This window comes from Diadema antillarum, unplaced genomic scaffold (assembly GCF_040938485.1).
Source record: "Diadema antillarum isolate AM-2024a unplaced genomic scaffold, OU_Dant_1.0 seq00001560_RagTag, whole genome shotgun sequence".
Classification (NCBI taxonomy): Eukaryota; Metazoa; Echinodermata; class Echinoidea; order Diadematoida; family Diadematidae; genus Diadema; species Diadema antillarum.
The window spans coordinates 383,434-395,563 of NW_027272286.1; the positions used below are offsets into that span (position 1 = coordinate 383,434).

The window sequence follows — 12,130 nt, forward strand, 5'->3', positions numbered from 1 at the left end:
TTAGCAGTGGTTACACTTTTTGTGACTTTACAGCTCATAAATAGTACATGCAATCCCTTGTGTGGAAAGCCAGATTGTGCCTAAAAATAGCACTTATACATCTAGACCCCGTTTACAGTGCAAGGCTCGGCCGTGGCCGAGCCTACCTTCATTTCAGTGTAAACGCGCAAAAGGCCAAATGCGAGGCCAAAATTGGCAGCGCATTTGGCCATGCTCTGGAGGTAGTCTTGGCCGCGGCTCGGCCGCAGCCGAGCCCAGCCTTTTCTCAGTGTAAACGCAAACTGGGCCAAATGCGCGGCCAATTTTAGTCTGGCTTCCAAACCCTCTCCTTGTACTATTTCGCTATTCAGGATATTAACCCCCTCAACGTCGAAAACTAGTGTAGTTTAAGGTGGTTTTGTCCTGCAAAGGATTTTTTCCTTCAGCAAAGGCCTTTGCCCTGACGGCGACTTCGTCGCCAGGGAATTCAGTTGGCAAAAGGTCTGAAAACCAGACAATACCAAATTGCGTTTGTTTACAAGCAGAGCGCCACTATGACAAAATATTGAAAGGTTTGAGTAAAAAGCGTGGCCGAGCCCGGCAGTGTAAACGGACAAAATTGCGGGGCTCGGCCTCGCAATTGAGGTACGGCTTGGCCGCGGCTCAGCCGCAGCTCGGCCCAGCCCCACACTGTAAATGGGGTCTGAGTCATGCAAACTATGCATGCACAGGGAAAGTGTAATCATCCGTGCCTTGTGTGAAATGCCAAGCATTCTGCAAGCAGAGGAGAACGGAGTGATGACAAAGCACAATGTGTGAAGAATGTAGGCAAGTCTGTAGGAGGAATATACATGTATCAAAGTGTTCTGCACAAGTGGACATCATGGAATGTGTGCCATTTCATGAAATCAACAGTGAAGCAGACAAAGGGAGGAATGTTGATTAAGGACATGCTGAAGTATTAAAGTTGTGAGACATACTTTGCTTCAGGGAGGTTGTGCCTCCTTGGAAGAAGAAAAATGATGGGCTTGTGAGCATGGTTGAAAGGGTATTAAACACAATATGAAGACATTATAATACTCATGGTTAGAGGGTATAAAAAAATGATGCTTTAAAAATATATGGTAAAAATACTGTAGGTATTGGGAAAGTTGTAATCTAACTCTTTTTGTGCCACGTTCGCACCCCCGACTCAGTGGACGGCATGCCAACTTCGCATATTCTGCTCAAACCTGCAAATCCGCCCAAACAGATCGATAAATCGCCAAATACCACAGTATGCAAGGAAAGCGTTTCTCAGAATTCTGTTCCTCTCACATAAATCTTGCACTTTACATGTGGAGATTGACTAGCAAGCACTGTTCCCTACTGGATTTGCGGGAAAGTTTTAGGTTTCTGTCACTGTTTTGTGTGCAAAAGTCATCATGATGACTTCACTGTAATGTAGCTATTGGTCATTTGAAAGAAAAACAATAATAGGTTTGTCATAAAATGAACATCAATGCAAAGCCTAGCATTTTCTCTACAACTTTGCTCACTACATTGTCCATCTTAACAGAAATCTTTAAAATTAGTATGGATTTGAAAAACAGAATATTCTCTCAAAGCATGACAATGTTGGTGTCTCAGAATAATGTGGCACACAGGGCGTTTCCATGATGGCACATAAAGAGATAAAGCACATATAAAGGTTGCAGTCTCATGTGGAGCTGCTGCACAAAGTACTGTATACAACATAAATTTAGCAAGTCCAAATTTTCACGGATTGGTACTTCCTGATGTTTTTGGTAGTGGTTAAATTCACCATCGTGGAGTTTAGTACTGAACGGAGAAATGTATACGTGCATGTCACATTCATATCGGGATCAGAGTCAAAACTTTTGCTCATCTTTAAATTTGCGAATAGCACCCGATTCGCGAGATTTGTGAAATATTTGCTGTGCACATTATATGATTTGCTCCACTAAATGTTATTTACACATGTATGGTTTAAAGAAAGAAAGGAAGAAAAAAAATACATTGGAAGAGGTAAGAAAGTCAGCCTCTACATGACCATGATTTTGGTAAAATTGCTTTAAAGTTTAGAATGATGCATTCATGTCATGCAGGAAATTAAACAAAGTCAAGCAATTAGAAACACTGTGATCACTTTTTTTTCATAGAAGCAGAAAATGTTAAGATCTTCAAAACATTCTTAGTTATGAAAATGAGGCTGTGTATACCAAAGCTCAAATTTCTGATGTTCCAACCAACAATTTTTTTGTGTCTTTAAAGTCTGCCACTTTATGAGGATAGCAGAGTGACAGGTCACTTTAATTTGCATCAAAACTCCTTCAAAGTATTAAATGAATTTATGCAGTACCTCCCAGTATCCCTCAGTTATCACATCATCATGCCATAGAATGATATTTACCATCAGCGCTGCAGAAGTCCATTATAGACATAGAGTACACTTAGGGTATTAAGCGGCAAGAGGTGGGAATATTTTTCAAATTTTGAGGGTTTTGTTTTGTTTGTTTTGTGTACTCTTACTCTTTTTGATATCGACGGTCAGATTCTCATTTTGTTGCCATATGGCAGATAGAGTAGTATCAGATTATTTTAAATTTGAATTAGATTGTGATATTTTTTTTAAAGAAAAAAAAACTAAAAGGGAACATTACAGGATTATTTGTAATGTACTTCTTGTTTTAGTAGCAGCAGCCCTAAAATGTTTTTGTTATATTGTGTGGGGATAATACTTATCGAAATCAACCGTTTCCCTGCGTATGGTATTTTGTGCTTTCTCTGTTATAATAATTTTTGTTTTTTGTTTGCATTTCGATGCCTGCTGTTTTAGTGTTTCATCCTTTGTACCAAAAGATTGTTCTTGCCGATCTAGCCGTGTATTGACAGTGTACACACACATATGGACATGTGTATAAATATTTTTATGAATGTCGTGTGTTTGCCTTTGAATTTTCCACGTGTGTCGGAGATGAATGCTACGTGAAAGTTGCTGAGGCATCGTCTGTGCTTTTACTTCATGTGTATGAAGGCTAACTAGTGAGGAGTGCAAAGTATAAAGTCTACACTTTGTGTTTGCACATGATTTTATGTCACATAAAAATGGTAGTAACGTCTGTATTTTGATTGTAATTGGAGTACAATGTAGGTAGGGTGCACCATACATTTATTGGATCGTTCAACCGCTTGATTGATTGTGCAATGTCTGGTCCTGTGATGAATGTCTACAGAGACTCCAACCCGAAGCACCTTCTGATCTGGAGATTCTCCCACCTGAACCCCTAGCAAAAGGGAGACTCCAACTTGATGTGTGTGAAGTCCTTGGGTCATTAGGGTTCTAGATGCTCTCCCATGCTGTCTCAGGCTTATTTTTCAACATAAGATGGCACTAAGTTTCGAATAGTAATAATTCAATGATTCAAATCTTATATTTTCGCTTTAAACTTCATTTCATAAGTATATCATATTCAGATGCTATTTATGCATGCATATGAAATTGACTGGCATCTACAAAACCATGCAAGCGGGAGACACAAAGCCGGGGTGGGAGAAATTTATCTGAAGTGGGAGAACGGGAGATTTTGCGAAAATGGGCTTTCAGTGGGAGATCTCCCATGGAAGGCGGGAGAGTTGGAGTCTCTGCGTCTTTATGTCATTTCTCTGTGAATAGGGAAGATCTTTCTGTATTTTATGGACAAGTTCACCTTAATATACATGTGGATTTTAAGAGTGAATGCAGCAATATCAGCAGAAGTTTGAGGAAAATCAGACAATCCGTACAAAAGTTCAGAATTTTAAAGTTTCTGTGCATTCACTGCTGGATGAGAAGACTACTGCAGTTTATGATGTCACATGTGTAGAACGATACATGTATTAAAGGAAAATGTAAAGAGAATTCCACAAAATATTATTTTTTGAAAAAAAGTGAGTATTCCCATGACTTCTTACTGACGTATGTTAAGGCTAGAATGTTTTTCCCCCCTGCCTTCTGGAAGAGGCAAGTCAAGGGCTCTATATATTATGAGAGAAAAATGAAAATATGTGAAAAGAATTTATTTCATTTTCTATGCATGTCATCACAAGCTGCAGATAGTCTTCTCATCCAGAAAAGGCAGCACTGATAATTCAAATATGTATAACTTTCACACGGATTGTCCTATTTTCCTCAAACTCTTACTGATGTGTTCTACTGATATCGCTGCATTTACTCGTTGAGGTGAACTTGCCCTTAAAAGCATTTCTTCTTGCAGTCACCCGTGTACCAGTGGTTGTTTTTTTTTGCGATGCATGTGATATAACCGGCGCCAATCTGTTGGTGTTCCGCAATTTATTATTTATTTGCAATTTTTTCTATTTGTGATCTGCATATTTTTTTTCTTTTACAATCTTTAAGTATCAATACCTGCAATCCTTTTACCATTATTCTACTTGTATTCTACTTGTGTAGCGCTAATATCACAGCTGTGCATTTCTACCAATGTGCCAAAATCAGTCTATTATTTGTTGACATTCAGGCCAATGTATGCAGAGACACAAACTACATATGTATCATATGCAAATTTGTGCAATAGTCTTCAGTGACAAACCGTCATCCCACCACGATTGGATACCTCAGAGTTTAAAGATTAAAAAAGATTAAATCATACATGGAGATGAATCCAAGACTCAGAAATGTGGAATAGTGTACAGTACCAGATCTGCAGTACAGTCAACCTTGCTAAAGTCGCCTCACGAAAGTCAAATAGTCATCTAAGTTGGAGGTCTTTTCAAGGCCTCTTCTCTTTATATTCTGTTGAGTTTAATCCCTCATAAGTCAAATTTTCTCTAAGTAGAAGCTGTTTCTTAAGACAAAATAGTTTCGACTTGGGCGAGGTTGACTGTACAACCTGTAGTTTCAAAAGTGCATCATCGCATTTGCTCACTGTGCTGCCGATGTTACAAGAAATGTATAACTTGAAGGAGAGGAAGAAGAAAAAAAAAACTTTCATATTTGTGCTTGATCTCAATTGCAGATGTCACCAGCTCCGCTTCGAATGTCGATCAAAGCGTGATATGGGGTTTCCTTCTGTGAAAAAAAAAATGCTCTGGCTTTTGTGGCACAAATGTTATTATTCATATACATGTACATATATTTGGGAACATTGGACAATTTTGCTTGTAATGTGTGACATTTGGCTTGCAGCCAATACACTGTATTGTCATGTAATATGCTTTCTTTGTTTTGCGGCCAATGTTTTGTACTGTTGTGCATTGGGTCTTATTGTGTACATGTGTACTGGCTGTTCACAACCAAACACAGTCTGTTTATCAGCCAGAGGGTTGACTGTACAGTGCCTCCCTGTTACATGTCTCCATTTGTAGTAGCATCTCCTGTGCAGTAGAAAATGCACATTGAGGGTGGAAAACGCACGTTTTCCTTTTCTACCAGAATATAATTCATGCGAAGCCATGGTTAGAGTGAAGCACTGCAAGGTAGTTTCACAGATAGGGTCTACGTAATGTTGGAGGGATGAGTGGAATGGAGCCATTTACAAGAGTTTGTATTTTTTTCTACACCAGTTTGACTGGGCCGATTCTGTCAACTAGATGAGAGCAGACATCGTTTTTCACGGTGTTCCTTCTGTATTGAATAGTAAAAATGCCTGTTGCGGTTGAAGACCAGGTAGCGTGGGTACACCATGTAATGGGAAGACTGGCCCCACTCAGATACAGTATACTCCAGAATCCCTGTAATGAATTGTGTGCAGCTTCTAGTGCAGTACGCACACAGTTGGTACAGAATGTAAGTGCTGACTGGAGTTGGACATTACCGACAAGCGTATGCTTTGTTGCACATATTCACTAAACGGCAGTTCTATCCTAGTTGGCTTGCACTAGTCAAGGTTCTAGATTATACCCTAGTGGGCAGCCAGTGGAGATTGCTTCAATCGAGGCCAACCTTCCCACCACACAGCCTTCCCATGCTACTGGGTGTTATTAGTGAGTTCCTGCAAGAGTGGCAATTTACATACACTGGACGAAAATGACACACACAGTAGTACAAGGGGCTCAGTCATTTGAATGTTTATATAGAAAGCTATATTTTATCTACATATAATATATCAAAAGCCAGCATGAACAAGATAAGCATGTAACCAAGGATTAATACAAGTGTGTGCAGAATTTTCAATACGTAGCTCGTTCCTCCACGTAGTATTAAAAAGTATTAGACATCTGATTCTCACACAGCAAAATTATTTGATTAGTGTGGAGTATCACATTTCTTTTTTTCTGAAGAACTGTACATGTATTATATCTCGACTGTATTGACTTTATTGCACAGTTATTGTCTTTATTACATTCTCCATGAGAATAAATTTGATTCCTCCATGTGTATGTGTGTTCCTACCTATGCTACTTGCTCTGGTTTTGGTCTCTTAATATCTACAAATGTATTTGTCTCCTTTGTATTTGTGAAGAAATGGATAAAGATATCTGAAACATTTTAACACAAGCATTGCAGAAATTTTGTCATTTTTATGCAACATTTCAGAGGCTTTCTCACAATAACTTTACCTCAAAACAGGATGGAATGTTTAAAAAGCTCAAATCAAAGAAGCATATCATCTGTACAATGTAATTTCTTCATGACAGACATCACCCTGTTTGCTAGAATATCTCCTCCTACTTGATTTGCAGGTAATTTTGGTTCCATTCATAATAATTCTTCTGCAACTTTGATTTCCAAGTGACCAAAAAGTCAAAAAGTATATGACTACAAAAATTATTTGTGCCTACCCAGTTCACTTGAAGACCAATGTATGGCCATTGTTGCATTGATATATTTCTCTTGATGTAAAACACATTTGTACAAAAACAAATTATACATCTTAATCTGAATGTATTCAAGAAGTATGATACAATTCTCAGGGGTAAACAAACCAGGATGGTGTGTCTTTATGATGAGGCTGTGTTCCATGACTTATAATTCATTCTCAATTCCTTGTCCCTACAGAAAGCAATACAGGACTGTCATGATGTTTTCATACATTTTGTACATGCCAACCAAAAAGCTGTGCGTAGTTCAACTCTACATGTGTTCAAAGTGTGCATTAATGCTGTACATGTAATCATTAATGATTACATAGTGTAATACGTGGGTTGAAGACGGACTCAATATTATCTGTTTATAAAGTTTGTAATGTATCTCCTTCACTGCATTCTCACTTTTGTGTATGTTGCATAATTGATTGATAAGATCGCTAATTTCATGCTCAGAGAGCACTGTTATTCATTTGTTCCTGTTCACCTTCTGTACTTGTGTACAAGTACACATAGGTATTTATTACTATTAAGATGCAGGTGAGATATAATGATATAGATTGATGTACATGTATGTATATTTTGATCACTAGATTGGAATGACATTCCCTCTAATTGCCATTCAATCAATGTAAAATACATGATGTGCCTGTTTATATATAATTCAAATAAATTTCTAATGTCAGTAATGAGTTGTGGTCGACATTTTCATTTGACGTGACAGAAATATACAGAAATGATATAAAACAACATGATCTAACCCTTTGGTTCACTACATTGGTTGGACCATGATAAAAACTTTTTAATCATGTGCGAGAAATACAAATGTCCTCAAGTCAACAACTACGGCCGTTTACAAAGTTCTCATTCTTACAATGAACTTTCCCCCATAGCTGGTGAGTAGAAATTTTCGCGTACAGATATTTTCGCGAATTGCTACTTGGAGGACATTTTCGCATGTTGTTAATTTCGCGGTTGCGAGGGTCTAAATGAACTTAGTTATTCGCGCGTTGTTATTTTCACGTGTTGTTATTTTTGCGGTTCAAAGGCGATTCGCGAAATTCGCGAAAATAAAACCACCGCAAAAATTTCAGCTCGTACAGTATCCCATGTGCTAAACAAACACCAAACAAAACCTACTCGCCCATAAATAACAACTTTTCACACACGTTCCTGTGTCACTTTGACCTATGGCCTCAACAACATAAATGGACTCAGAAATTTATGAACAACCATTTACATGTACTGTAGTAGATCTTTAAACTGTATGTGAGACAATTAGAAACCTTGTGTAATACAGTGGAAACTCGATATAACGAGATGGTCGGGACCGAGTCATTTTCCTCGTTATAGCCGATATCTCGTTATATCAGTAGGCATAAAAGAAGGCATAACATAAAGACATTAATTTGCACATGTGGGACTACCCATCATATTTCAATCAATACTGATAACTTGATATTGTGTGTGAGGGAATAACTCACCTTTATGGGTAAGAAGATGTTTTTCGCCAAGAAATCCAATATCATGAATGTGTTTCTTATTAATTGTAGATGTTTGAATTTGTACATTTATATAGCTTGCGATTTTATCAAGATCGTCTGTGGATTGGTAGGTGGTTATCGTATGGGTGTGTGTTGTGTGGAAAGCTTGAATAATGGTCTGCACAAAGCTGTGTGTGTATGTGACACATTCTGTATGTACATTATGACTGCGTGTGAGTGAAGATGGGGAATTCCCTACGTAGGAGGCCAATCACAGCATCAGATTGCCTCACACCTGCTAAACGACATGATGATGTCATGTATACATATGGCCGTCCCACACACACACTTACACGTACAACATGCAGTGCTAACTGGAGTGCACTGAAGAAAATGATTATGTGTGTACAAGACAGTTTTTGGCGCATCAAGCTTTACAATCTCGGAAGATGATGGCACAGGCGAAGTAAAGCTTTACCGAAGGCATTTTGCTTTACCTCGCTATAGCAGGTTTGATTGACTATGCTTTTCTTTGTTTGGAAGTCACAAAATTTATCTCGTTATAGCAGTTATTTCGTTATAGCCGATCTTGCTATAAGAGTAGCATTTTACATAGACTTGTGTGGAAGGAGATTTGGGACCGAGAAAATTTCCTCGTTATAACCGATATCTCATTAAAGCAGTGTTCGTTATACCGAGTTTCCCCTGTATATGAAAGAGCGTACAATTCTAAGAGGAATTCAAAGTTTATCTGATGAAAATCGGCTTTGATCTGGCTGAGATATAAAAAAACAGAGTAAAATCAAAGTGGTCCTAATAAAAGGTGGGTCCCACCTTTCATCAGTATCCCTCTCTCTCTTTTATTTTTAATACTCGGCCATTTAAAAACCAATTTTCATCAAATTAACTTTCAATAATTACAGTCAGTTGGAACTCCATCCATTAAACAGCCTTGTTATAACCAATGCTGGTCTCTCTGTTCTACTGCTGTTAATTTGCAATTTTTGCTATTTCTGACCTGCATACATGTTTATTTTTGTAATTGTTCTCTTCTACAATCTTCACTTGGTTAGCAAAAGACTACCACGGGGTAGCAATCTTCACTTGGTTAGCAAGAGACTACCACGGGGAACCTTGCTATATAACAAGCTACAATGTACTTGGGACTACTGAAATTTCAGCCTCGTAACGAGTATCTCACCAAATCATGAATAGACAAAAGACTAAAAAGAGCAATAGGGCCTTGTTATATCAGGTATCCTGCTACAGTACATCCGACCTCGTTATGACGAGGTTCCACTGTACTGCACTAAACTTTGGATACACTTGGCACCCCCTCTGGCTCGGAACTGATAGAACTGATATTCAATATAACCTTGACGATCATAAAAGTGACTACAATTACCGATGAAGGGTACAAATGGGCAATAGCATGATGCAAAAATCATGTGCTGCACTCGGTTTCGAACAGTCCCAATATTCTGTGGGAAACGAGGGAGCCACATTGAGCGTTTTGAGCGGGGGCAACGTCGGGATCATCATCTCATGAAGGCCGACGCTACACTTCCCGGACCGCGTCGCTGCGAGTGGCAGATCAGACAGTGAGTCTGTAATGGGAAGAGAGACGATGCAAACACAACAATGATTACAGTTTTCTTGACAACATCAATTTACATTAAATGGACTGTTTAGTTGGCAGACACCCTCATGAGCACATTCTGCAGTGTAGGGTTCCATGCACACATGCATATAAAAGATTTGTTTTGTGTTTGTTTTTTTTAATGAAATTGTCAATTGTCTCTGAATGACTGCATAAGGAGAAGCCTGGGCTCCATATGTTTTGTAGCAAATGTAGCAAATACTTTAATATCCAAGAAAAAATATGGTGTGTGGTCAACCAGCATTCACTGGGGCTCATACATCTTTTTTTTTTTTTTTAATTTAAAACATTGTCCATGATATTACGTTTTTTTAACGTGTCCTCTCTTTCATACATCAGCAATATAGCTGATGGAATGTGTTAGAGGTGCCAATGCACACTCAATAATTCATGCATATTTTGCACTACTCTTGGCTCAATGGAGTAGATTTTAACCATGAAGTTTATATTTCAACCATCTTGGAGAGTTCAGGTCCATGAGGGTTTGTTGTGCAATTTGTGAACATTCAAAGTGCTGTCAATAAAGTGTTTTAGTAGTAGCCATGACAACAACAACAACAACAACAACAACAACAACAACAACAACAACAACAACAACAACAACAACAACAACAACACTGACATACGTGTACATTTGGGATGCCCACAATTTTTCTTTTATCATGGCTACCGCTAAAACACTGAATAATTGGTGCTTATTTATGTTGATGAAGGGCAATTTGTCAATTAGTTGCAATATAAACTGGATGCAAGAATTCAAATAAAGGGCAATAAACATCATCTATATTTTGTCAACTTGGCTGTTTCCGCTGTCAAGCGTAAGCTTATAGGTTACAGCCTTTATCTGCAATTGCTCCCCTTAGATTGTACCTTTAAATTGTTTTTCTCTATTATTATTATTATTATTATAATTATTGTCAATATTTTGTATCAATCAAGTTTATTACTTCATTAAAAATCCTATGATTTGTACAAAAGAAAAGTATATCTGTATACTACATTTGCCATAAAATTGCAGAAATAAATATCAAAATATCAAAATATCAAAATATCAAATATCAAATATCAATCAATTTACCATGTTCTGTGACAGAAGGCATTCTTCATGGAAGGTGTGGTGGCAGTAGAAGACCACTGTCACTGGGGGCGGCTCTGAGAAGAAGAAAGAAAAAGATACTCCTCATGAAGTAATACTGGCATCATCACATTGGGATAAATAGAATTGTGGCAAAAGATACTTGCCTGTTCTGGCTACAACAAAAATGTCCGTTTTGTATGAGGATGTAGGAGAAAACAGAGCAATACAGTGTAGATAGACAGACAGATAGATAGACGGACAGACAGATAAACAGACAGACAGATGGGTAGATAAATCCAAAGATATAGCTGGGTTCTGGACACTACACTGTAGATAGACAGATAGATATATTGATGGTTCCAAGACATTTGCTCTTATAGAATATCTGCAGGCTAAGCCACACATAATCTCTACCCGCAAACATAACTCTAATTTAAAGGACAAGTTCACCCTCGTAAACATAAGGATTGAGAGAATGTAGCAATATTAGAACACGTCATTGAAAGTTTGAGGAAAATCGGACAACCCGTTCAAAAGTTATGAATTTTTGAAGTTTTTGTGTAGTAACCGCTGGATGGGAAGACTACTGCAGTGTATGAATAACTTAGATGTCACATGCGTACAACAATATAAGGAAAATATAAAGAGAATTTCACAAAATTCCATCTTTTGAAAAAAGTACATATTCCCTTGACTCGTTACCGACATATGTTAGGGGTAATATTATTCCCCCTGCTTTTAGAAAGAGACAAGTCGAGTGCTCTTTTATTATGCGAAAAAAGTGAAAATATGTTGAATTTTCTTTACATTTTCTTTATCCTGTTGTACGCATATGACTCACAAGCTGTAGTAGTCTCCTCATCCAGCGGTTCCAACACAAAAATTTTAAAAATTCATAACTTTTGCATCGATTGTCCGATTTTCCTCAAACTTTCATTGATGTGTTCTACTAATATTGTTGCATTTTCTCAATCCTTATGTTTGTGAAGGTGAACTTGTCCTTTAACCCTAATCCTAATCCTCGCATCAGACTAAACATAAAAACCTTTCACAACCCTAACCAAAATAAGACTGGAACAACTGCTGCATGAGCAAATATCATGTCACCAGATTGATGAGGTA

General features: G+C 37.9%; 1 protein-coding gene across 1 annotated transcript in view; it reads right to left on the reverse strand.

The window, feature by feature from the left end:
- Window positions 1-7,690: 7,690 nt before the first annotated feature.
- Window positions 7,691-12,130, reverse strand: part of LOC139710768 (vacuolar protein sorting-associated protein 41 homolog) — a 40,481-nt gene continuing 36,041 nt past the window's right edge. Inside the window, exons 24-25 of the mRNA XM_071622686.1 lie at window positions 11,009-11,082; window positions 7,691-9,877 (exon numbers count right to left, since the gene is read on the reverse strand). Of these exons, the coding sequence (XP_071478787.1) occupies window positions 9,809-9,877; window positions 11,009-11,082 (143 nt within the window). The 3' untranslated portion in view covers window positions 7,691-9,808. The remainder of the gene's footprint in view (window positions 9,878-11,008; window positions 11,083-12,130) is intronic.